Source organism: Gymnogyps californianus, chromosome 7 (assembly GCF_018139145.2).
Source record: "Gymnogyps californianus isolate 813 chromosome 7, ASM1813914v2, whole genome shotgun sequence".
Lineage (NCBI taxonomy): Eukaryota > Metazoa > Chordata > Aves > Accipitriformes > Cathartidae > Gymnogyps > Gymnogyps californianus.
In genome coordinates this window covers 19,269,051-19,295,140 of record NC_059477.1, presented here as the reverse complement: position 1 = coordinate 19,295,140, position 26,090 = coordinate 19,269,051, and the positions used below count along the sequence as shown (strand labels likewise).

At 51.4% G+C, this 26,090-nt stretch overlaps 3 protein-coding genes across 6 annotated transcripts; all 3 read left to right on the top strand.

Moving 5' to 3' along the window:
• Positions 1–7,046: 7,046 nt before the first annotated feature.
• HOXD10 (homeobox D10) lies at positions 7,047–9,824 on the top strand. The gene is made up of 2 exons (XM_050900233.1): positions 7,047–7,788; positions 9,182–9,824. Exons 1-2 carry the CDS (start codon positions 7,047–7,049, stop codon positions 9,457–9,459), a joined length of 1,020 nt encoding a protein of 339 aa, XP_050756190.1. The 3' UTR covers positions 9,460–9,824.
• Positions 9,825–10,401: 577 nt separating this feature from the next.
• HOXD9 (homeobox D9) lies at positions 10,402–15,047 on the top strand. 2 transcript variants are annotated; one of them, XM_050900067.1, is made up of 4 exons: positions 10,402–10,490; positions 11,980–12,037; positions 13,510–14,118; positions 14,599–15,047. In XM_050900067.1, exons 1-4 carry the CDS (start codon positions 10,488–10,490, stop codon positions 14,838–14,840), a joined length of 912 nt encoding a protein of 303 aa, XP_050756024.1. In that variant the 5' UTR covers positions 10,402–10,487; the 3' UTR covers positions 14,841–15,047. The 2 variants fall into 2 exon arrangements, with proteins under 2 accessions (XP_050756024.1, XP_050756025.1); XM_050900068.1 differs by lacking the exons at positions 10,402–10,490; positions 11,980–12,037 and having other exon boundaries at positions 13,332–14,118.
• A 4,665-nt stretch (positions 15,048–19,712) lies between these two features.
• On the top strand, positions 19,713–21,811 carry HOXD8 (homeobox D8). Of its 3 annotated transcripts, XM_050900154.1 has the most exons (3): positions 19,713–19,971; positions 20,245–20,392; positions 20,985–21,811. In XM_050900154.1, the coding sequence occupies exons 1-3, from the start codon at positions 19,837–19,839 to the stop codon at positions 21,278–21,280; spliced, it is 579 nt and encodes a 192-aa protein (XP_050756111.1). In that variant the 5' UTR covers positions 19,713–19,836; the 3' UTR covers positions 21,281–21,811. The 3 variants fall into 3 exon arrangements, with proteins under 3 accessions (XP_050756111.1, XP_050756110.1, XP_050756109.1); XM_050900153.1 differs by having other exon boundaries at positions 19,713–20,392; positions 20,988–21,811; XM_050900152.1 differs by having other exon boundaries at positions 19,713–20,392.
• The last annotated feature ends 4,279 nt before the right edge of the window (positions 21,812–26,090 follow it).

Sequence of the window (26,090 nt, the reverse complement as noted above, 5' to 3'; positions counted from 1 at the left end):
CCCGGGCTAGAGCCAAGTTCAGTTAAATAATAACGGGAGGAAGCCTAGTCGGGTTATTTTAAATGCATTTTAAATAAATAACAGTTTAGGTGTCTAACTCTCCCTTTGTAGGTATGCGTAACCTTCCCTGTTCGCTGAGAGGCAGAGCCAACATGGCTGGCTGCAGACCATCACTTCTGATGGTGCTACAATTGCTATAAACAACGAAAAAGGATTTATTTTTTTTTTTAACTGGTCAGGCTCCCAATAAGCCCAGAATCCTCAACGCCAATGACTGTTTACTTGTTAGTGAAGAGCAAGGCAGAAAGACCGAGGGCTCGGAGCGAGTCAGACAAGAGGGAGCTATAAACAATTGGCACTGGTGGGGGAAAAAAAAAGGAAAAAGAAAAAAAACTTTGGAGGCAGAGGGGTGGACTTCTCAAATATCGTTCCTCGGCAGGGCGAGCGGAGCGCGGCGCTCGGCCGGGAGCGCAGCCCGCTGCCCCGGCCGCGGCGGGCCCTGCGCGGGGGCAGGCATCCGGCGGAGGTCCGCTCCGCTCCTCGCCGCTTTATCTTGCGTGACCTGGCTGGGCTGTTTACAAAACCTTGAACTGTCTAGACAACACCATAAAACCCGAGGTTCTAAACAGCTTAATTGGGTTATATTATACACCTTCTGGTGGGTGAAAAAGAGATTTCCGCAATGTGCAATAAAGGCGAGGAGTGAGAAAAGAATTTGCCTTTTTTGAATAGGACGAAGCGGCTCTCGCTACGCTCGCACGCAGGGAAGGCAAAAGTGCCCAAATAAGTCAGGAAAATCCCGAGAATTCAAAAAATCGAGACGCGGAAGCGGAGGGAGGCATGACTAAAAAAAATTTTTTTTAAACCCTTTAGCAAGAAAAACATAAGTGTATGCCTTTGAACTTCCAAAATGTCAAGGTCATCACCTTTAACCTTTCTGAATAATTAGGCGCCTTAAGGTTCCTCTGTTATTTTCAACCACCACCCACTCTCTCTCTCTCTCTCTGTGTCTCTCCCTCCCTCTCTCTCTCTCACACACACGCACAACCACACACACACACTTATTACCGCATAGCTGGCCATATTAGCAAATGCATCATAACGCAAAGAAAATCCCAGCTGGGTCGAGGTGAGCTCTTTGCGGCGTGCGGGGAGCGTGCCCCGCTCCGGTCCCCGCCAGCCGGAGCACGGCGGGCTCCCCGCTTCCCTCGCCTTTCTCTTCCGCGCCCCGGGAATTCGCCCCTAATCTCCTTTTTTTTAGCTCTTAAAAAAAAATATGGTTTTTTCACTCAAAAAAAAAAACCCCACCCCAAACCCAAAACCCGTGGGCTGTAGGAAATGCTTCGTAATCTAGGGAGAAAGATGATATTTCTATGCAGATTTTCTGCGGATGTGCGTTTCCCCACAAAGCCCATTAATTAGAAATGCGCGAAGTCGCGGGGAATTTCTCAAAGCATTTCGCCTGACCTTATCGCAAAATTCTCACGTCTCTCCCGAGCCTTAATCCACAGGGCGAGAACGAGTCGTTTGATTTTCTGTTCCCTGCAGTGCTTTAACAGTCTGTCTTAGCGGATTATTACCCCTTCAAAATGCTAAGACACCGCAAAAGAGGGCCGCGGAAACCGAAACACGCTAGCATTAATCTTGCGTAAATGCTCAGTGATAGCAGTTTTAAGTTTCTATTTAAAAAGAAAGGAAGAAGCCCACGACTGAGAGCAAATTGAGCTGGGGAGAAAGACCTGGGAGAGGAGGAAATTCCCCGGTGCTTGGCGGCCGACGGCCACAGGAGGGCGCGCCCATGTGCTGCAATGCCCGCAGCCGTCCTGGTGTTCAAGCCTGTTTTCCCCCCAATAATAATTCCACTGCTAATAAAATATCTAATATATAAGTAACGATAAGATTTCAGGGCCTTCCAAATGAGAAAATAAGGCATCAAAAAGATTTATTAAACAAATAACCCATAACCGTGACGTGCTGGAGAAATATGCCACTTTAAAATAATTTGGGGGGGGGGTGGTGTCGTAATCTTTTATAATGCATCCGAGCTTTAAAAAAAATCCCATAATTTTAAGAAAGGAAAAAAAAAAACCAGTGATATTCAGAATTCGTTCCCTAGAACGAAAATCTATTTACTCCTTTAAGGACAGCCTTAACGCGGATGGAACAAAAGTAATATAAAAACCACGCGTTTCCACAGTTTATCTTCGATTCTTATTCGAGGCTTTTCTTAAATAAACCAGGTAAAGAAAGCATAATTTTAAAAACATATTTTATTTAAAGGCAAGATTAACGTTAGATCCTGAAAGTGCTTATTTTTTTAAAGAAAGACAGAGACACTAAAGTGAAAAGAAGATATTTTTAATATCCGAACATCACCTTGCCAAGGCATTGCTGAATGAAATCCCTCTCCTTAAAAGTACTATGGAGATCTATTAAAATGAAACTAGAGATTAGAAAATTAAAGTGAAGCTTATGAATTTCCTGGACGCTCTCCAGTGACCGACCATGTTCCGTTTTCCTGGTTTTCTGTTTTATTTTTTCCCTCCAGTGCGCACTTTTGGTCACAATCTGAGGAAAGAAAGGGCTTCGCTGCTTTCTGCTTATTTGCAGAATTCATCGAAATCTATTTCACGTTGGCTCAGCCATATTCCGCATTTTTAAAGCCCCGTCTCTCGTGAAAGCATTTGTTGGCACTTTGTCTGCTGGGTTGTTGGGGTTGGGTTTTTTTTTTAGAAGTTCATTGTTAACGCTTTCCTAGAAATAGCCTTTCCGTCGGTAATAAAATGGCATTGTACAATCCGAAATCCTTGGGATCCCTGACGCCAAAGGTAGCCCTTGCCGGCGCAGCCGGATCCCGAAGGAAAATCCCCTGGTCTCTCGGTGGAGATACCCATTTCGAGAGGGAAACGTTTAGCGAAGTTTTTGTGTTTGTTTGTTTTCCTTGGCATGAGAGTGCTCCTTGTGAGAGCCCACACCAACGCCAAACCCAGTAGGCTTCGTACGAGGTGCTTAGCCCCTCGCAATTACAGTGAGGCCGATCTCAGCGAATGTGAACGAGTGGATGGGCGCCAGGATGTGTTGTTAATTAAAAAAAAAATATACCGGAATATGGAAACGCCGCTTTCTTCTTTTTTGAATCATCGTGTAAATGTGATGATTCTGTGCGAGTCTATAACCTCTTCTATTCTTTTTTTTTTTTTTTACCCCTTTCTCTGTTTTATTCCTTTAGACAGAAAAGGCTGTGAGCTATTTCCAAACGTCTTCGGGCTTGTGCTTTAAGGAGAACGAAAAGGGCATTTGCTTATTTTCTGATTAAACCAGAAATGCGGCAGGAATCTGCCGAAAGATAAATGTGCAGCCCAAATACCGAGGCTTAGGGCTGCATCGGCGACCAATCTACAAGCTAAAATCTCATCATACCGGATATGCACTTCTGTGTCCACAGAAATATAGAAATACAATAGAGGAAGGGCTGAGGCTTCGGGCGAAGCTGGGAGTACAGTCAGTGCTACTGTGCGATCCCCACGCTCAGAAATAATACCTTTGAAGAAATGGCCAGCGTGCTATTTTGTTTATTTTATAAGCTTTCATATTTAGGAAAAGGCATAATGGCATCAGTATGTTTCCCCCCCACCCCGCCCTCGGTCAAAAAAATCCAGGGAATCTGAGCCCTCAGCCCAGACGCCGACTCTTTCTACGAAAATATGGCACTTAGAAATCTGGGCAACGTGACAGTTGCATTATTAAAAGAAGAAAGGACACGATATCGTAGCCAATTTTTTTTTTCCCCTAAATAAAAACTATTCTTCAGTCTCCCTGCAATATAACAGTGTGGCATAAAATATACAATCTGCGCGTTTAAAGACACCCTAAATAAAATGCTGAAATCGAGTAAATGAAAGGAATTTTACTAAAAGCTTCCTGGGTTCCAGCTTGTTTTTAAAATAAGATATTTCTCGCAATACCTTTGTTACTGAAGGCATCTGCAAAATATCTAGGCTCTTTCGTACCTCTCTCCCATCCCCCTCCCATAATGAGACACAAACACAGCAAATTGCAACTATGAGAATCCTCAGCACAGCCGAGACAAAAAATAATCATATCACCAGTAATAAGGTTTAGGAAGATGAGGCAGTGAAAATTAAGCCCTGCTGCCACATCTGGTAACCTCAAGTTTTTAGCCCTGACATTTGCTAGAGGAGAAAACTGTAATGTCCACCTATGCTTTATTACAAACAGTAATTTACATCTGCATGGACCCATTGGTTGGTTTTTTTTTTTTCCTCCCTCGTTCGAAAAATATGGGGCTCTGAGAGCAAAACCTTTATATTAATGTAGATTGTATATCTCATTTATTGCACAATATTGATTTATTTATTAATGTTAATTACTTGATTCCATTTTAATATGATTTAAAACAAGAGTGACATTAAATGCCCAGAGCCTAAGTCCCCAGTTCCCCAGTGGCTCTTGCATGTTTATTCAACTTCTATTTACATCAAACTTAAACTTTCCTACTGTTCATTTTCAATAAAAAATTGCTGCCCGTTTTTAAAAACCCTCATGATTTATCGTGAGCGAAGGGTCTTACGGAGCCGTTTGCCAGCCCTGAATACGATATTTAAATCATTATCATCACAACCATCATCTGAGTTCCCCTGTAGTGACATGCAAGAAATTCATATTTTCAATTAAAAAAATCAAAGAGCCCTCATGTCTAATCAGGAGCCAAGAAGTCAGCTCCTCTAGCCCCAGCGAGGCTGGCGCGGAGAGCAGCTCAGGATTTGCTTATTGTTTTAACTTTACTGTTGGGCGAAACCCGCTGCAAACCTCTGGGCTGATACTTCAGCCGGGGTATTTCTGGGACCCCCTTTTCCTAAAGTGTAAATAAAGATTATGAAAGAGCCATTTGATGGGCATAAAATTCCTGATTAGATTTAACAGTCAAGTCTTAAACTGCGTCAAGGAAAATAGTATTTTGTTTCTTTAAACTCTGTGGGTTGTCCGGGCTGTTGTGGGAGAAGAGGAAATTGCTAGAAAGCGAGGGGGGGAACGCCGCGCTCGGAGGGAGCGTCGTGGGCTCCGCCGCAGCTTCTCTCCCGGCGCAGGCAAATCTTAGCAATGGCTCTGATAATGATCTTAAATAGACGTCTCGCCGAAGCGCCCGCTTCTCCGCTCAGCCCTCGGTGGCGGTGAAGCGTGCCCGGAGAGGGCAGGGGGCTGCGCCAGGCGCAGGGGATGCTGCGAAAAGATCTCGAAAGCAGCGAATGTTACGAAGGTAATATTTAAACTCTCCGGCAACCCAGAAGCTGGAGGCTGCAGCTATAAAAGACACTGGCTCTTAACCTGACAATGATGTTGTATTTGAACAGCTGCGATAAGGTTTTAAAAGGTCTGTCTCATTGCCACAGCGAAATTTTAAATAGGGTTATTGTTTCCAGCAGTGTAAAGTGTACGGTAAAGTGCAAGACATCCAAATGCCAGGAAACAGGGGAAAATTCAAATCCACGCTGGTGGAAAACGCATCTTTTCAGCTGTGCGAAAGACGCGTTTAAATTTTTTAAAATCCTTTCACTTGCTGCCTGCTCTTGGGGATCTGAAAGGGTGTTTTGATGGTAGAAAGGCCCAAAATAAACAGGCGGGTGAGTCCGAAACAAAAATTATCAACAAGTTCACTTTGTCTGGATGAGAGTCCTCGACAGCATTAGTCCCAGATAAGAAATACTCCAGTTTGAGAACAGTATTAAAAAAAAAAAAAAAAAAAAAAAAAAAAGGAAAGGAAAGGAAAAAGAGTAATAAACAGTTTGTACCATCACTATTTAAAATGTAATAGCTGCGGGTGTAACTATGGGTACGAAGTGGGGGAAAAAAACAGTAAAACACGTTTAAAATAATGGGACGGAAAAATCTGATTTGCCGTGTAGACAGTTACTGTTGCCTTCGGTATTTATTTTTTTATATAATACAGATGCATTTATCATTCTTCTTTAAAAAAAAAAAAGAGGAAAGAAAAAGTTGCTCGAAGAGTTGCAGAGAGGATACGAGAGTTTCTGTATGTTTTTTAATGAGCAATACTATAGAAGAGAAATTATGTTTATGATGCTTTCAGTTTCCAGGGCAAGTGAAAAACCCACTTTTTTTCCCAGGCGGTCGGGAGAGAGCACTGTAAAATAATTTTAGGAATGTAGCCTCCCTATAAAACTCGAGTTATGACAAAAGTCTAGCTTTTAATATTTGACGATTTGTGTTAAAACAAAAATTGACCTTCTCGGTTAGCAGCGAGGAAAAAAATCAATAGTATAATTTTCAATAATTCATAACGCGAACGCCATTATGCTAAATCTTAACTATTAATCTTATCCTTTACAAAGTCTCGATTGATTTGTTAATAAAATATCTTCCCGTGCGCGGCAACAGAGGGTATAACTCTTGAAAAAGCTTCAGAAGCAAGAAAATTACCAAGTAGCCCAAGAATGTAGATGAGGCTTTTATTGATCGCCCCTGATTCTCCTTAATACGCATTAATAAATCCCGCAACCTTTTGTCCCCGCACTTGTCAGGAGCGGGGCTTTTACGGGAGCCATCACGGGGAGGCACGTTTTTCCGCCCGCCGTGCCACCCGGGGGGTTCCGCGCCCGCGGAGGCTCCGCGGCGCGGCGCGGCAGGGGGGGTGGGGGGGGTGGCGGTGGAGGGGGCGGGGGGCGGGGGGGGGGCGCGCGGGGCGGCGCGGCGGGGCCCGGGCCGGCTGCCGCAGCGCGGGCGGCGGGCGCGGCGCGGCGCGGCGCGGCGCGGCGCGGCGCGGCGGGGCGGTGCGGTGCGGTGCCGGCGCGGCGGCCTAGGGGTCGCTGTTGACCGCGGCGGGGCGCGGCGGGGCGGCGCGGCGGGGCGCGTCAGCGGCGGGGCGGCGGGGCGCGGGGCGGCGGGCGCTGCCATTGGCCCGGCTGTCATGTGGTCGCGCGGAGGCATCCGCAATTACACGGGAATGTTTTCCTAGAGATGTCAGCCTACAAAGGACACAATCTCTCTTCCTCAAATTCCGCCCCAAAATGTCCTTTCCCAACAGCTCTCCTGCCGCTAATACTTTTTTAGTAGATTCTCTCATCAGTGCGTGCAGGAGTGACAGTTTCTACTCCAACAGCGCCAGCATGTATATGCCACCTAGCACAGACATTGGGACGTATGGGATGCAAACCTGTGGACTCCTTCCGTCTCTGGCTAAAAGAGAAGTTAATCACCAAAATATGGGTATGAATGTACATCCTTATATACCTCAAGTAGACACTTGGACAGACCCGAACAGATCTTGTCGAATAGAGCAACCTGTTACACAGCAGGTCCCCACTTGTTCCTTCACTACAAATATTAAAGAAGAAAGCAATTGCTGCATGTATTCCGATAAGAGATCCAAACTCGTTTCTGCAGACGTCCCTTCCTACCAGAGGCTGGTGTCTGAATCATGCCCCATTGAGAACCCCGAGGTTCCCGTCCCAGGATATTTTAGACTGAGCCAGACCTACGCCACTGGGAAAACCCAAGAGTACAATAATAGCCCTGAAACGAGTTCAACTGTAATGTTACAGTTAAACCCTCGCGGCAGCTCCAAACCGCAGATATCTGCTCAACTTCAGCTGGAAAAGAAAATGAATGAAAACCCGAACAACCAAGACAGCACCGCTAAAGTCTCTCAAGTGGAAAGTCCCGAGCCCAAGTCCACGTTGCAAGACGAGCGGAGCTGCCTGCCCGAAGGCTCCGTGTCCAGCCCAGAAGTCCAGGAGAAGGAGAGTAAAGGTCTGTATTACCGAGTTTAAGCCGTGCCGTGGTGTAACTCCAACACGCCAGCACCATAAAGCACGCTCGAATATACTAACGAGCATCACAGCCATCACATTTAATGCTAAGGAGTATCGGGCTGCAGGTGCTGTGTCTCTGAAGATTTTGGCAGGCAAAAATGCTACACAAAAGGGTCCAAAGATTTTCTGTAGAGATCTGCCTCTCTCGTGCATGCAGACCGCCTCTGTGATGCGGGGAATATAGCCGTGTGCTCCTTAACGCGCTGCAGCAGCCAAAAGCAGCCCCATACCTCTAAAAAAGCAGGTCTGGAGGTTGTAAAATACAACCAGCTCAACTTTTCTCTCGTAATATTTCGCTGATTTTTTTTTTTTCCTTTTCACTGAGCCTTACTGCGGTTTGATTGCATTTAAAGTTAATTACGATCCTATTAAAATAGGTGAGGAATAGGTGCTACCAGGCTGGGTAAAGTTGGAAACAAATGCACAATGAAAGCAGCAGCCCGCTATCTGCCTGGTCCAAAGGTGGAATATTTCAATGTGGTGCTTTAGATAACCTTGGGTTGGTCTCCAAAAGTGCAACAGTATTTTGAAATACGTTTGAAAGCTAAAGGTGGTGGTAATCTGATTTTATTTTCCCTTTAAAAGTGCACTAAAGCCTTCCTTTAGAACGGCGTGTGTCGAAGAATCCCAAAACGGGAAATTTTCTCCTATTAAAATGTACTTTGCAACCTCTAGGTCGATTTTTACCCTACGTGTGCATGGAGATTCTCTTTTTCTGAGTTATATTTAACAGCCCAGGTCTAGGTTGATGTGGGGCAGATTTCTTTCTGGTGGGGAAAAAAAAAACCTAAAAGGAAAATGGAAAAAAAAAAATCCGAGGCAGAGGGTGTTAATTTCTTGCATATCTTTTTGGCTGGGAAAACGTCTATGTCTGCTCCTAGGTGTGCTTGTGTAATTCAGCTGATGGCTGGGGGGATGCTGCTTCAAAATACAGCGCGAGGGTATTTTGTAATGGGGATATTTTCGTAGCAAGTGTCGTGGGAGCCCGAGGCGGCCATGGCGAGGCTAGACCCGTTAAAATGTGGCCACGGGGCTGAAGGCAGGTTAAATATTGTTGAAATGCTAAACGCCAGCTGAAAACTTGAGAGCCCATTTCTGGAAGGGGCAGGAGCGCGGGGCGGCCGCAAGGCAGGGTGCCGTGTGGCGGGGACGGGCGAGCCCAGCCTGGCAGCAGGTCCCCTCTCTGTGCCCACACCTCACCCGAGCTGTGTTTAATGCCCACATCCACCATATCTGCCAAGCACTGCAGAGGAGGGGTCATGGCCAAGGGTACACTCTAACAGCCTGAGGTATTTTTGATTTTTTTTCTTCTTCTTCTTTGATTTTGATAGAGGAAATCAAGTCTGATACTCCAACAAGCAATTGGCTAACTGCAAAGAGTGGCAGAAAGAAGAGGTGTCCTTATACTAAACACCAAACACTGGAATTAGAGAAAGAGTTCTTATTCAATATGTATCTCACTCGAGAGCGCCGTCTAGAGATCAGTAAGAGCGTAAACCTCACTGACAGGCAGGTCAAGATTTGGTTTCAAAACCGCAGAATGAAGCTCAAGAAGATGAGCAGGGAGAACCGAATCCGGGAACTGACCGCTAATCTGACCTTCTCTTAAACCCTAACCCCGGGGGGGGCACCAGTGAGGAATGGGCACAGCACCGCCACTTGCTAAAGGCAGGAGAGACTCTGGCAAAACCCGGCATTTTCCAGTTTTGTTTTGGTTTTTTTTCTGATAGAATGTGACTCTTCGTCCTTCTTTTAGCGCTGCAAGTGAATATGTATTACTATGATGAGTATATATAAAACCTAGCACGTGTAATTTATTTTTGTTCTCATCGTAATGCAGGGTAACTATTATTGAATATTATCATTTGGTCTTAACTTATTGGAACTGTCGAACATCCAAGCAATGTGACTTTTTCATGTTTTTACTAACAAAATGGTATTTATGTGGGGCTGTTACACGGGCCATAACGTTTTGAGTACATTCAATACTTTAAGAAAAAGGGGGGGGGAAACTTTGGGGGCAGGGGGAAAGAGAAGCACATTATAATGTAACTATCCTCGCAAATGAACTTAGAGATTGTCCTTCGTAAAATGGAATATTTCCTTCTTCTCCATTGTAGACATTTCCTTGTGGTGCATATGTGGAATAGTAGTCGTTCAGCAGCAATATGTCCTTCTTGTGCATGTTCTGTTCGCATGTATAATGCAATAAACTCTGTAAACTACTGCGGTTCCTTTGGTTTTCTACAAATGTTTAAAGTACGGATGCAGGTTGGTCTCCTGATCTTTCTCTATCAGCAGCTCTTTGGACTGATGTACCCTCTTTGCCATTTTCTGGTCTTTGTGTGTGTCTGCCTGGTTTTCTTTCTTTCTTTTTCTCCCTTTTCTTTTTTTTCCCCCCGTTCCCTTTTTTTAGGGGTGGGGTGGAGACTGGGGCGGGAAATGATGTAAACCTAATTTATTTATAATTGTGCCTGTAAACAAATGATTAATTGATAAAATGTTGTGTGATGTTCGCAGTCTGACAAACTGAATGCAAAAAAAAAAAAAAAAAGAGAGAGAAAGGAAAAAAAAAAAAGAAAAACGTAGTAAAATATTATGACCTAAACTGGACATCCTCATCCAATCAACTCATAAATGGTAAGTGATAAAAAATCTTTCTACTACAAGCTGTCAGCAATATGTGTGTCATTTTATTTGACGTTCGTATGTTGATTTAAAAAATATCAGTCACTGCGTGCTTACAATGTGCAGACTTTGATTTCCTGTCTTTACTCGCTTAAAAAAAAAAAAACACATTATACCAAATGCAAAGCTGGGTATAAGTAAATGTTAATGAGTTCGGTTCTTGGTCAGCTCAAGAGCTTTCAGAAGATGGTGGATGGGAAAATATTCCCTCAAACATCTGGCAAGGTTGGCTTTTTTGAGCAGAAACGCTCCCAAGCGTGCTTACAAAAGTACACCAGCCTCTTCAGACCTACTTTTGTCACCCTGCACCGTTTCTGTTTGCTCAGAGATCGTTTTATTTCGCGCAATTCCATTTTAGTAGCACACATCCAGATAATGAAGTTCACGACTCTTAACCCTTTCTGTACATAGCTGAAAAATGTTATTAGCAGGGCTCTGCACTGGAAGCTGAGGAAAGGCGTGTGTGCGTGAGAGCGGGTGAGTGCCTGTGTGAGCAGAAATACTAAGCAGAACTGCAAATGGCTTGCAAATGAACATGACTCCAAATTGAAGTGCAAATACTTGGGCATACTTTCACCTTCAAACAGTACTGGAAAAATAGCGTGGCTACTGTTTGCGCTGGGAAACCAGCTTGCTCACAATCAACGCCCATTCCTCCCCTAAGCAGTTTCTAAATCAAGAAATTACACGCAAGATACTGCCAATGTTGTCTGACTTCGTGACACTGATACTGTTCATATTGCAGCTGGTGGCGTTGTGTTTTGCTCTCTTGTCGCTGATATTTAATTTAAGCCAATACTTTCTCATGTGCACGTTTACTCGTAGGGCAGAGATATATTTTCCTCAAACCAAAGCATCATCGTTTTTAAGCTGCGGGAGCCGCAAGCATGTAGGTATTCTGTGCTTGCTCTCGTTTCGAAAACAAACAACAAAACAGTGCTCAGAAAAATCTCTCTTTAAATATTGCATACATTTCAACCGTCTTTTCTTTTCCTTTAAAGATACTCGCTACATGACCAAAGAAGTTTCAGCAGTGGGAAGTAATTAGCTGGCTCCATACCAAGTGTTTAACGTATATAAAAAAGGAGGCTCACTCTAATCTGCCTGCTTTATCAATTTGTATCTGTGTGAAGCGAGGGGCAATTCTCCACCATACCACAAACCCCGCTTCTAGAGAAAAATATAGGAGAAGTATGAAAACGCAAAGGAAAACGCTAAAGTGAGATGGGAAAAAAAAAAAGTTTAAAAAAGAAAAGAAAAAAAAAGAGAAGAAAAAAAGGAAGAAAACAACCTATGAGAGTAATAAATCATTAAATAAACAGGAATTTCAGTCCCTTCCTCATAACGGCCCGCGAGTAGGAAGTGTTTTCTCAGTGCTGTTGTTTGTGCCCTCGGCGGGCTGTGCTGCGGGCTCTCCACTAACTGTGTGCGTTTCCTCCAGATCCCGACACAGCCACCGTCCCTCGCTCGGGAGAGCAGGCGTGGGCAGAAGACCATGGGTAATCTAGTTTTCAATACTAACCGGGCACCGTTTCGCTCGGGGAAGGATAACCGGGCCGGGAGGGAGCGAGGGGAGGAGAGGGGAGGGGAGGGGAGGGGAGGAAAAGACAGCAAAGAGGGCAAAAATCTCACGTAGGCATTGAACGTGGCCAGCGCGGCCCGGCCCGGCTCCCCCTGAACTAGGGGCGGAGGAGGCAGCTCTGCCGGCGAGCGGGGGGCAGCGGCAGCCCCGCGCCCCTCCGCGGGCCGGAGCCTGCCAGCCTGCCTGCCTGCCTGCCTGCCTGCCTGCCTGCCTGCGCGGCCCCTGCCCCGCGGCCGCGGCGCTGCCCGCTGCGGGGCCAGGCGGCCTCCTCTGGGCAGCGTTTGCCCGCGTCCCCTCCCGGGCCGCGCTGGGCACCATAAGGGGGGCTGTGTTGGAGCTGTGTAGCCCCAAAGTTTCGCAGATACAGGAGCATGTGTTCAGCCACAAGTCAGTTCTGCTCGGAGACACAGGCTTTGCTGTTTCCATCCGTCCATTTTATTAGGGACACATTAATCTATAATCAAATACACCTCATAAAATTTTTATTGAAAGGCATAAAATCATTACAGAGGTCTTCCACCTGTTTTAAAACAGCACAATGGGCATCTCTTTTTAAAAGTGTATCCTTTCCATGGAAACTTTCTGTCCGGGGGTGGGGGGAGCGGATAATAATACCCGCACATGCTCTGAAATATGGAAGTACCGCAATGTGCTTTTACTGTAACATTTTCCTGTTTTATGAGAAGTCGTTACAGTCCCAGCTTGCGATGGTTTGTTTTTACAGGCAAGAATCCCCCTTTCCCAGCGGGTTTCCTCAGCAGCTTGGAGTGTGATTAGCAAGCCAAGGCTGTTGGATTTATTTAAACACCCTGCCTCTCATTGATTAAGAAATGAATGGCAGAAATCACTCAAAGGAGGTGAAGAAATAGTCCGCGCCCGCCGCGGCCGTGGGCTGCCAGCGCGGCCACGCCCGCCGCGCCCCGGGCAGGCAGGGCGGGCAGGCGGGCAGGGCAGACGGGCAGCGAAGGCGGGCAGGGCGGGCAGGGCAGGCGGGCGAGCGGGGCAGGCGGGCGGGCAGGGCAGGGCAGGCAGGGCGGGCGGGCAAGCGGGCAGGCAGGGCAGGCAGGGCAGGCGGGCGGGCAGGCGGCCCCGGCGCGGTCCGGGCGCGCAGCCGGCGCGGCGCGCTGTGCGGGGCCGTTGTTGATGATGATTTTTTTTTTAATCACAGCAGCCCCAGTTTAGCGGATTGATTTACTCGCAGTATTGGTAAATATGATCACGTGGGCTCCGCAACCAATGGTTGAGGGTTGCAGTCTGCAAAATACTACGATTGTTCTCCGGGAGGGTATCATATACAGTTAACAGTGTAACCTTTTATATGACTAAGAGGGGAGCCTAAAATGTCGTCTAGTGGCACCATAAGTAACTATTATGTCGATTCTCTCATAGGCCATGAAAGCGAAGAAGTTTACGGGAGTAGATTCGTCCAGGGAGGTCACAGTGCGACCTCCAGGCCATCAGGTGTTGCAGAGAGTTCAGATTTTTCCTCCTGTAGCTTTGCACCAAAATCCACCGTGTTCTCCACCTCCTGGTCCACGGTTCACCCTCAGCCGTCTGCGGCAATGACCGGGATCTACCACCCCTACATGCACCAGCCCCACTTAGGGGCAGCCGACGCCGGCCGCTACGTGCGCTCCTGGATTGAGCCCTTCCCGGGCTTCCCGGGCGGCGGCGGCGGCGGCGGTGGCGGCGGCAGCGGCGGCGGCTCCGCGTCCAGCTCCGGCTCCTCCAACGGGCGCCACTACGGGATAAAGCCGGAGACGGGAGCAGCCGCCTCCTCGTCTTCCTCCTCCTCCTCCTCCTCCTCCAAAAGGACTGAGTGCTCCTCGTCCCGGGAGTCCCAGGGGATCGGTGTGCCCGAGTACACGTGCAGCTCCTTCCTCCAGGAGCCCCGGGAGAAGGCGGCTGCCGGCAGCTCCAAGGACCCCGCCGCCTGCAGCCACAACCCCAGCCCGAGCAGCGATCTGAAGGAGGAGAAACAGCAGCAACTTGACCCAAGTAAGTTTAAAAAAAAAAAAAAAAAAAAAAAGAGGGGGGGAGAGAGGGAGAGAGGCAGAGAGAGGGGCAGAGAGAGGGGGAGAGAGAAGGAAAGAGAGAAAGAAAGAGAGAGAGAAAGAAAGAAAGAAAGAAAGAAAGAAAAGAAAGAAAGAAAGAAAGACAGAAAGAAAGAAATTGCCCCTTTGATTTATTGCCGAAACCTGTAAGGCTCGAATGTGCAAAACTGATAGTTTTACTAACCTATAAAAACGTCTAGACGCCTACCCCAGCGCAAGCAGCAACAAGCACCCATAAAAGACTCCACATAACCACCTACCATCAAGACATCATTTGTACAGTAAACAGACTGGGGCATTAAGGCTTTTATGATAATTCCTCCAAAGTTGTGAAAACAGTCCATCCTTCGTTAAATTAATTTAACGACCTTTCTCTCCCCCCCCCCCCCCCGCCCCCGTTCCCTATATACCTCCCTTCTTCCAGATAACCCTGCAGCAAACTGGATCCACGCTCGTTCAACGAGGAAAAAGCGTTGTCCCTACACAAAGTATCAAACTCTGGAACTGGAAAAGGAATTTCTCTTTAACATGTACCTCACCCGAGACCGCCGTTACGAAGTAGCTAGGATTTTAAATCTCACAGAGAGACAGGTCAAAATCTGGTTTCAGAACAGAAGAATGAAAATGAAAAAGATGAACAAGGAGAAAGGCAATAAAGGAGACTAACGCTGGGGTAGAAACGCAGTTGGGGAATATTGCTTTAGTTTTGAGTTTGGGGCTTCTGGGTTTTGTTTTGGGTTTGGGATTTTGGTTGTTGGGGTTTGGGGTTTTTTTTTGGTTGGTATGGTTTTATTCTTCCCCTGCCCCCTCAGCCCCCCATAGGTTTCTCCTCCTCCTCCCGCGCCACCCCACCCCAGGAACTTTAAATCAATCTGGTCGTCTTTTTTTTTTTTTTTTTTTTTTTTTTAGATAGAAGTGAAACGTGGTCTATGTCAGGTATTTTGGGAAATTTTGTCTTGCTCGCCAACGTGTTTTGCAGAGTCGCTTCACCCCCCCCCTCCTCCTTCCCAGACCGTTTGGTTGATGATATTGTGAGTGCACGCTAGCTTTGGGAACTCTACCTGATGTTAAATGTTTGACATGTTTCTTAAAAGTGATGTAGTCTAGATAGTTACTTTGCCAAAACAAAGGTAAGGAAATTAATTATAATTACGATAATAAAATATATACTAAATTACAGTCGCTTAAATCAATGGGGGTGCTGTGCTGTCCGCGATTTACTAAGAGGAAACCTTACCCAAAACCTCTGCTTTCTAGGTCTGAATTTCGCTCCTTCGCAATAGATGCCACAGCAAGGCCACGAGCTATTCCCCCCCTTTAGTGCACTGTTAGGAGGTTGTCTCATCCTTGAAGCCGTTCGCAATAGGCCTAACGTCTCCCGGTCCCTCGGCTAGCTGGCGTCCCTGCCCCCGGTGACTGTTGTATTAATTAACCACCCCGTGTCTCGAACTACGGACCTGTTGTAATTGTTGTCAGTTATTACACAATAAAGTCTGCCGTGACCGAACGACAGCGCTGCGGTGAGAGGAGAAATCTGTGCGTCCCTCGCGATGCCCTCCGCGCCGCCGGCCCCACCGCGCAGCCCCCGCGCAGCCCCCGCGCAGCCCCCGCGCAGCCCCCGCGGAGCCCGCCGCGGGCCGAGCGCTGCCAGGCCGGGGCCGCGGGAAAGCCCGGCCGCGCTGCCGGGGCAGCAGCACCTCTGGCAGCCACAAAGGCCGGAGGAAAATCACTTTCCCTCCCCCCGCCTGCTAGACATTTGCTCTTGGAGGTCAGCGGCGGCGAGGCCGGCTCCGGCCGCGCCGTGTAGGTGCGCCTGCTGCCCTGCCGCTCCCGAATGCCTTATGTACGAGCGGTCTCTGAAACAGCAGCGATCTCTTGGGATAATTTAGGAAATATTTCCGCACCGGTCCTCCAGAGCCAATGAAGCAAAATGATGCCTATTCGCTTAAACTTCTTTTTTTTTTGGGGGGGGGGGGGGCGGCGTTTCTAACCTCTGCGCTCTATAATCGGAAGATTGGGAAGCTCCGGGGGGACACGGCAGCTTCCAAACGTTCAGCTTTGTTGGCGAGAGCTCATTTAGCAACGCGTCTCATGCCTTCTGCATTCATAAACACACATGACTTTATCAAGATAATTGAGATGAAGTTCATTGTAAAAAATGCTTTGTTTAAAGAGCAACCATTAAAATGAAGGACCCGTAAATATTTACGAGCAGTTCGGTTAATTCAAGATTAAGGGGAGAGCTGAGAGACCTGGTGTTTAATGTTTTTTACCTCTGTTTAAAAAAAAAAAAAAAAAGGCAAAAGCATGCAGTGCCAGGAAAAGGTGTTGCATTGCCTCCCATTCATTGTCGAGAAGATACCTATAATTCTTTTAAAACAGGAAGAACCGTGGTATAATAAAACCATTGAGATGGCTAGACGTCTGGACCTAATGAGTTTACGATATGCTATGGCGCTTTTCTTTGAAACCACCTTATTTTGATGTTTGTGTTTGTTAGAGGGGGGAAAAAAGCAAAAAAATGCAGACAAACTAGGTCTTAAAATCTTGGACTATAAATTTCAATATGTCAGCGTTGGGCCAAGGCAACAGACTCAAAAAAGACCCGAAGGTCACGAAACTGAGAGATTTTACCAAGTCCACTGCTTTGTTGAAATGTATTTTATTGGATATTCCGCTGCGATGAATGCTACAGTGTTAGTCTCCATATTTTCGAAAATAACTATTGGGGGGGGGTGATCTATAACTAACAACACTCAAACAGTATTCTTGCCACACACTCTATTATGTTGATTCCAGCAGAGGCTCTGGGAAGAAATTGTCACACATCTCTTTTTAATATTTTACCTTAGGCAGACTGACAGATTTTACCTGGTATATTTTCTTCTCCCCCCCCCTCCTTTGTTTACCTATTTCTAATATTGTGTGCGTTTATTTCAAAATGGCAGAAAAATTCCCAAACGTCTCGAACGACGAAACGCAGTTCTTCCATGGAAATTACTTTTAATGTCAAACTGAACAATAATTTAATTCCTACCCGTTGGTTGTGTTAATATATGTTTGTACATATGCACAGTCGCGTGCACACACACACGCATTATACCGAATAATTCACAGGCATGTGTGATGAAGGGGGGAGGTGAACAAAGATTCATCTTTACTTTCGTTTACATAAATCAATCCATAAATACATAAATGCACGGGCAAACAAAATAACATCTTCAAGACAAAAACGTATAACTGAAACTACCACACATGGAGAATTCGTGGTGTAATATGTGGGGAAACATGATCGAAAACGCGATAGCAGCCGTCTTCAAAGCTCAGGCGTCTTTCCTGGCTGCCATGTGTAAACGAGGCGCATTCTTTGTATGTAGTTAATTATAGCACTGGCAAAAAAATAAAAGAGGGTCACCGAAATGTGCTAAGAAAATGGCACTGTAAACTCCGACCGACAAAAAAAAAAAAACCCCAAACCAAACAAACAAAAAAACAAGAAAAAAAAACCACAAAAAAAAAAAAAGGAAGAAAAGCGACCCAAAACCAGAAAGCAAAGGAAGAGCCGCTCATCACCGAGCGCCCCGCCGGCGGCGTGCAGAGCCGCGCCGGTGTCCCGCAGTCGCCGTTCGGGTTTCTGGCGGAACTACCGGCCGGCGACGGGGTCGGAGGAGCCGCAGGCAGCGCGGGCAGCGCGGGGCGGGAAGGCGCTGCCTGCCGCCGCCGCCGCGCGCCGCCAGAGGGCGCCCGCGCTCCACTCTAGCGCGACCGCCGCGCCCCGCTCTCCGCGCAGCGCTCCGCGCCCCGCGCCCCGCGCCCCGTGCCCCGCTCTCCGCGCCCCCGGCCGGGGGAACCGCGGTTTCGCTGCTGGCTCCGCAGCCCCACGCGGGTGGCGGTGCTGGCCCGTGGGACTGGCGCCCCGGCGGGATGAGCGTGAGGAGGCGCGGGGGGGGGTCTGGCGCGGATGCGGGAAGCAGCCGCTGCCCCTCCGCGCCCCTGCGCAGGGTGAGGCGGTGTTTCTCTGCCGCCGCGCCCCCCCTGCCTGTCCTGGCCTCCTGCCTTCCCGCTGCTCTCTTTGCGACGGGCTTTTGCTGCTGTCTGTCCTTGTAGCAGCACAAATCCCTGTGCCCCCCCACGGGCCTCTCCCGCCCCCCCGCTTGTCCCCGGGCTGCACGGGGGTCCCTGAGCCTCCGCCGGCTTCCCAAAGGCGTGTGCCCCGGGCAGAGGGGCCCCTGCCCGGGCGGGGGTGTCGCTGCGGGCCCAGGGCCTGTCCGGGCACTCATATGCGGGGCCGCCGGGCTGGTCACCTAAACAAAGCAAGTTAATTGGCGGGGGGGGGGGGGAAGCGGAGTGTAATGGGGAAGGAGCCTGCGATGCCTTTTATGTAACCACAAGTATTTTTTGTCAGTTCACACCAGACGGTCACACGTGGCTCTGGCGGGGCCCGTATTATATTTCACCTACATTTTTCGTCTCTCTTCAAAATAGGGCGGACTCGAGCTCCTGGGGGTGTCTGTCCGAAAAGCTGGTTCCCACTGCAGGACGAAGCAGGGAAGAGAGGACTGGAGACGTCTCTTCTCGGAGCGCGGGGAGCGGGGGCCCGCGCAGGCGGCCCGGCCGCGCTCCCCCCGCGGGGGCGGCCGGCCCGAGGAGCCGGGGCAGCGCCGAGCCTGCCGGGCAGCGCCTTCCTTCCTTCCTCCCGGAGAACAGGGCTCGCTTATTTCGGATCGCGTCCCCGAGCGGTGCTAACCGCTCACCCACACATTTTTCTTTTTTTCCCTCCCTCTCTCTGCCTCGGTAATGACGTCCACCAAGGGTGAAATGATGGAAAGTATATTCATAGGCATGATTTCCATTAAGTATCAATTAACCTGGAGCCTCAGCCATGCGTGCACGGCGTCAAGGGTAAATGTGCATCTCATTTCCAAGCGCTCTGCTCGCCTGCAAGGAAATGACCCGGAGGGCCCGCTGGCACCGGGGCCCGGCTGCTGCGCGCTGCCGCCCTTCGGACCCCCCAGCTGCCCTCGCCGACACTCCCGGCTCCCTGCGCCGGGCATCGGCTCCCTCGGTGGGTCTCTGCCCTTCCCGGCCGGCGGTGCAGGCCGCACTTCAGTGCTTAGCCGCGGCCCTGAGCCCCGGGCAGCGCAGCCTGGGCGGGCCGGGCGGCGTCGCCCTGGGCAGCGCGCCCGCGGTTATCGCGCGGCATCTGCGCGGCCGCCTCGCCCTTGCGCGGCGGGGGTTTCGGCGGCTCCTGGCGAGCGCGCACCGGCGGGGGGAGCGGGGGCGCCGCGGCTGGGGTGGATCCGGGCAGGGCTGGGCCGGGTTTTTTTCTTGCCTGAGGAGCGGCACATGTAAACTGAAGCCAAAAGTCCCCCCTGAGCTCATGAGCGTGTGTGTGTGTGTGTGTGTGTGTGTGTGTGTGTGCGTGCGCGGGCTGCTGTGTGCCTAATAGGAAATAGTAAAAGCAGTGAGGCAGGTCATTTTGGGAGCGATTATATTCCAGTCCTGGTCACCACATACACGGAGAGCAGGAGCGGGGAGCGCACGGGCGAGCGGCGGCGGCATGAGCGCGGCGTAGAGGCACCGGCGGCGGCGGCGGCGGCGGCGGCGGGAGCAGCGCCCCGTGCCCGCGCCCGCGCCCCCGCCCGCCGCTGCCCCCTCCCCGATGAGCTCCTACTTTGTCAATCCGCTGTACTCCAAGTACAAGGCGGCGGCGGCGGCGGCGGCGGCAGCGGCGGCGGCGGCGGCGGCGGGGGAGCCCATCAATCCCCCGTACTACGACTGTCACTTCGCGCCCGAGGTGAGCGGCCGCCACGCCGCCGCCGCCGCCGCTGCCGCCGCCTTGCTCTACGGGAACGGCGCGGCCGCCGCCGGCTTCCCGCACCCCGCGCCCGGCGGGGCGGGGGGCGGCGGCGGCGCGGCCTCGGACTTTTACCACCCGGCCGGGGGGAGCCCCACGGCCGCCTACCAGCCGCCTCCTCCTCCCCCCGCCGCGCCTCCGCCTCCTGCCCCCTGCAGCGGGGTTACCTGTCACGGGGAGCCCGCTAAATTTTACGGATACGATAACTTACAGAGACAGCAGATTTTTACGACACAGCAAGAGGCCGAGCTGGTACAATATCCTGACTGTAAATCGTCCAGTGCTAATATTGGCGAGGAACCAGACCACTTAAATCAGAGCTCGTCTCCTGCTCAAATGTTTCCCTGGATGAGACCACAAGGTTGGACGCAGTCAAAAATTTGCTTCCATCTCACGTCTGAGTTTGAAACTTTCTTTTCCTCCTCCCGCTTCTTTCTCGCTGCCTCTCGCTCCCTGCCTCTGCCTCCCTCTCTCCCTCCCTCTCTCCCCGCGATTTCTATCACCGCGGTGGCTTGCGATAATAAAGCGATACAGTAAGCAAACAGAAACCTCTGCAGAAAGCGGCTGCCACCCCAAGAGTAGCCTTAAAATCGCCTCTCGGACACAGAGGCGCAGCTGACACGCTCGCCCGGCTCCCGCCGCCGCTGCCTGAACGGGAAGGGTGCAGGGCCGGGGGGTGCCGGTTACCGCATAATAAAGTGACCCCGTAAACTCGGTCCCGTAAACCCCGATGCAGGGGGAGAGCTGAGGCGGTTCGTGCATCTGCTATCGCTATTTTTCCCGCACTCGTGTAAAGCTCTAGACTCCCCCGTGCTCCCTGCTTTCTCTCCCTGCGTTTCTGTGGGGCTTCTCTCGAGGGATTTCCAGAGGGACGCGAGCCCTCGCTCCCTGCCTGAGCCTTGTTTTGAACGACCGCACCAACCTCCAAACCCCTGTGTTTTTGTTTTAAACAGCAGCGCCGGGTAGGAGGAGAGGAAGACAAACATACAGCCGATTCCAGACTCTAGAGCTGGAAAAGGAGTTCCTCTTTAACCCCTATCTGACCAGGAAGAGGAGGATCGAGGTGTCCCACGCACTAGGACTCACCGAGAGGCAGGTAAAGATCTGGTTTCAGAACAGGAGGATGAAATGGAAAAAAGAGAACAACAAGGACAAATTCCCCGCTTCCAGACAGGAGGGAAAGGAAGGGGAGGCCAAAAAGGAAGCACATGATCTGGAAGAAGACAGAGCTGAAGGCCAGACGAATTAAATTTTGCCCTAAAAGCCTTTGTGAAAGGCCATCAAAAAAAACCCAGCGCCATAGCCCGACATCTCGGCCCGTCTCCCCCTGTACGTGGTCCTGCCGTGGGACGAGTGACCCCGTGTCCCTCCGCTGGACGTTTTTCGGTTTCGGGTGCTTCAGTTGTTTGTGGTTTTGTTTTGTTTTGTTTTTAACCGTATCCGGAACAATCTCTAGATTTAACAGTTCATCTACTTCTTTTGCAAATTTGATACAGAGTTTGTAGCAATACATTTCTAATGATATATATATAATTTTTTTTTTTTTTGCAATCTTAAAAGACGGTGATTGCGGGAAACGACATAAACTTCCTAATAATAAATACCGATAAGCAAGACATTTAACAATGCTTTATTAATCGAGACAAGTGCACTTGTACTATTTTAATTCTTGTTCCTATCTTATATTGAGTAAATTAAATAAATTTAATAAATTTGAAGAAAAGATCTTAGAAATATATTTAACCTTCTGCTATTGATATTTGATTAAAATAAACCAAATTTATTCAAATATAAAATGTATGGGCTTCTTAATATCCTTTTTGTAATCCACTCTTCCAAAACTTCAGCGCCTCTCTGCATCTGGATTAACTCTCCCCTGCGCCTTTCCCCCATCCTTCCTCCGATGCTGGATGTTTCTGGGGGTCTGGGAATGGCACATCGGGTACAAAACCTGGGTTTCGCTCCCTGCCGCCTGCGCACCCCGCCAGCCACGGGCTCTGCGGGGCCGTGGTGGAAGCAGCGGCCAGCGGGGAGTGCGGCCCCACCTGCGGGCTGAGCCCACACTGCGGCCCGGCCCTGGGAGCCCCCTCGACGTGTGCGCCTGGGCCATGCCTTCGCCATTTCCTGTGCCCCCCCCCCCCCCGGGGGCCGTGGGGCGGCGGGGCAGGGGGGCCGCTGCCGGCAAACACGGCCCTTTACCCCGCGGAGCCGTACGCTGCCGGCCCTGCTGGGGGGGGATACGGGCCCGGGGCGCACGTCGGGCCCCCGCCGGCCCCGAGGGCTGCTCCAGACCGGTGCGGGGCTTCCAACCCCGGCACGCAAACTGCGGCCAAACTGGGCCTAGCCTCCCCCGTGGATGACGGACGAGCAGAGAAATACGAAGCTTTTGTGGCCTTGCGTGGGGGTTTCTCGGGAGCTGTAATGGTTAGTGGTCCCAAAACCACGCGTAAACGGAGAGAAGGGCATTTTTCCCCCCTAAATATTATCGCACGGCTTGGGTGCGTTTCCCAGCGGAGGCCGCAGTCGGCGAGGGCAGAGCCTGCCGCACGGTTCCCCGCAGCCACGGGAAGAGAAGTCCGCTCTGATCAGTAAACGGTTTAATTTATCTCCCCCTCTCCCCTCCCTCCCCTTTCTCCCAGTCTGCGGCGGGATCCCGCAGACCGCGGTATCTGCGAGGACGGCCGAGAGCAGTCCTTTTTAGGAACAGCAGGCAGAGGGCTGAAGTATGAGGTATAAATCCCTACCAAGATTTCTGCGTCATTTTTTCCCCACCGCCTCACGCCCCCGTGAGCGACGGTTCCGTGAAGGGAACCGCAGGGACGCGCCAGCCGCTGCGACCAACGCGACAAATTTATATTATCTGCCCGAGAAACGAGCGTGGTCTCGACGGAGCAGGGACCGAGCCAGGGCCCCGCTCGGAAACTCACGTCCAGGGGCCTGGGGAGGTGCCGGGCGCCGGCCGCCGCCGTGCCCGCCCGGCGCTGGGGCCCTTCGCCCGCAGCCACCGCTCCGCTCCCGGGAACGGACCCGGCACGGCGGGAACAGCCGTCCCCGGGGTCGGGATTTGTACGGCGGGTTTGGTTCATTTCGTTTCCCTTCCTCTTCCCCCCTCCCCGCCACCGAGCCAGCCACCCTTCCACTCCTGCAAATCGCCAGCTCTAGAGGGAGGCACAAGCCAGCGGAGCTATTGTTCTCGGTTTATTTTAATCGCCTAGTTGGTTAAAGGTTGTAAACGAGGGGAAACTGCAGCAAAGCAGTGAGGTAAACATTTTGCTGCATGGATTTGCATAAATACACCGGTAACCCTAATGTCCAGGAAGGATGTGGGGCTGGTGGCAGCGCGTTTAAGGAAACCTAGTCGCCTGGCGCGTAAAAAAACCTCACTTTTCAAAATAATACCCGTTGCCAGTGGCACCGGCATGTTGGGTCTCCGGGCAGGGAAAACGCCTCGGCTTGGCGCAGCGGGGTCCCGGCGGGCCCCGCTGCGGGGAAAGCCGTGCTGGTGCCGCCCGCTGCAAACCCGGGCTGCCTGAGGGGGGAAACGCGTATCGGAGACCTTCCCATCCGAGCGGAGCATTTCCTAGGCTAATATTTGTCCAGGAAAGAGCTGCTGCCGTAGTTGTTTTTAATTTCCAGACAAAGGGAATAAAATTAAAATATTCCTGAAGGAGTTTCCGTTAGCGTTGCTCTCCCTGGGCCGACTGGGAACGCAGCCACGCAGGCGAAAACTGACTTCCTTGTGTTCACATCATTTGCGAAGGCCTAGTGGTAACTGGGATCGTCCCTGTCTTATTTATTAAGAAAAGCAAAGAATTGCTGTAATTGTTAAGGTATTTCCCCCGTAGCCTGGCAGCTGAAGCTCTCCCTCGTTCGTACTTGGAGTCTTGCTAAGAAAAAGAAAAGCGAGCCAGAAATCGGCCCGAGCGGTCAGTAAGCCCCCGATAAAATCGCAGCCATCGAGCTCCGGAGCAGGCAGCGGTATTTTGTCAGGGAAAAGCCGTAGTTGCGCGGGTCGCGGCGACAGCGGCGGCAAGAGACCGCCTGCGACGGCCGCAGCGCGGATGTACCGCGCCTTTGGTTTCCGCGGAATTTCTCCGTTCCCACGTCGAGCAGCTCTGCGCGGCCGTGGGTGCTGCAGAGCCCCCGCAAAGGTGCCGGTACCTCGGCCGAGGGACACGCTGCACGGGTGTGATATTCACGGGTGTGCAACTGCCTGAAGCAGCGTGTTAAAAAGATCCTACATCTTTCGGAGTGTTTATTTTTGTTAACTCTGTTTTCGAGGCAGGTACAATCAACACGGGGGCCACTGATGGAGGGCTCTGGCTATTCCCTGAAACAAAAATTGAGCAAGAAACACCCACAATATTCCGTCTCCGAGCCGAGCATTCCCTGTGGACACGGGGCCGTTTTTAGTCTTTTCGAGTACTTTCTAAGAATCGGATTTTCCCTGTTGGTGCCCCAGGTCCGAGCGCCCCCGGGGAAGGTTTTACCGGGGGCGGAGGCGCGACGACAGCGCCCGGCGCAACCTGCGGGGACCGCACGCTTCGGGGTGGGGAAGCGGCTCGGACTATTTTTAGGTCGGCGACGGCTTCGGCTTCAGTAGTGGGCGCTCAAGGAAATGTGGTTTCTTTTAGGGCCCGGCGGAGCGGGGCGGGTGGGGGTGGGGGAATGCGGGCAAAGCCCCCTTTCGTTGGGGCAAGACATGGGCCCACCGGCACAGCGCGGTCCCTCCCCTTTGTGCGGCTCCGCGGCCGCTGCGCGGGGGCTCGCCCCGCTCTCCGCTCCCCGCGCGGATCTTCCGCGCCCGGCCGTGCCCGCGGGGCCCCTCCACCGCGCCCGGGACGCGCAGGCCGCGGGCAGGCGGGACCGAGGACTCAGTAAAAGCGCAGCGCGCAGGCGAAAGAAACATGGCGCTGGGAAGCAGTATGTGCAAAATCCGCAAGGAATTGCAGTAAATTCCTTTTTGTTTGAAGAAAATTTACAACTTGGTAATAGACCTTTTTATGACCTATTTGGGCTCGTCATTGGCTGCGGCTGGTCATGTGCAGGCAGCGAGCGCTTTCATGGCCTTTTCCTGATTTCCCTGGCGAATTTCCCCCTGCATTCTGCCTTCAGAGAGCCTCAGCCCCTCTTTTTCTAACCTTTGTCTAGGCTGAGGTGTATGGCAGTCGCCCTCATGTTTGTGTCCCGCGCCCCGAAACCTGGGGCCGGTCCTGCCGCCGCCGCGCTGACACTTCCCCGGCCCCGCGACGCCTCCTCTCCCGCGCCCGCGGGGGGATGCGCGGAGCCCCGCGCCCGCCGCCGCGCAGCCTCCAGCCCCCCGCTCCTCTCCCGCCGCTTGTTGCCCCCGCTGCCGCTATCTCCTCCGGCACACGGATTGCTACGCGGGTGCAAAATGGATTACAGCGACCCTCCCGGGCTCCTCCGCAGGCGGGTAGTGCCGCGAACCGGTAAGCACTCGGCTCCCCTCGGGCTGGCCGCCTGTACTCCGCGCCCGCGCACCGTCCCGCACCGCGGCGCCGGCTCCCCTGTCCTCCTGCCCCGCTTGGTCACCTGTCCCTCGCAGCCCCTCATTCTCGCTATTACTATTGCTATTATTATTATTGCTACTGTTACTGTTGCTGTTATTGCTATTGTAATTATCGGTGTTGTTATTATTAATAATAGTTGCGGGCATGCCGCGGGGTGCGTGCGGCTTTTGCGCGGTCTGGCGCGGAAAAGGCGCTGCGGGCCGCGACGGCGCTGCGATCCGCGACCCTCCGCACTGAGGGGCGGAAGGCTGGGGCGCAGTGCGCGCAGGCAGCGCCTCTCCTGCCGCGGGGTTTCTTCCAATAAAGGGCCTTTTTTTGGGGTACTTTTCCCCCTGCCAGTCTGAAGCGCGGTGTGGTGATGCTGTGGTTTGCTTTCCTCATGGCGGAAGGGCGGTCGCGTAACTTTAAAGCTTAACAGGTGTTTTCGCAGGAGAACCGGGGTCAGTGCTCCCGCGGGGGCGGAGGGCGCGGGGCGGCCCCGCCGAGCCGGTCGGGCCGGGGGCTGTGCCCGGGGCCAGCCCCGGGAGC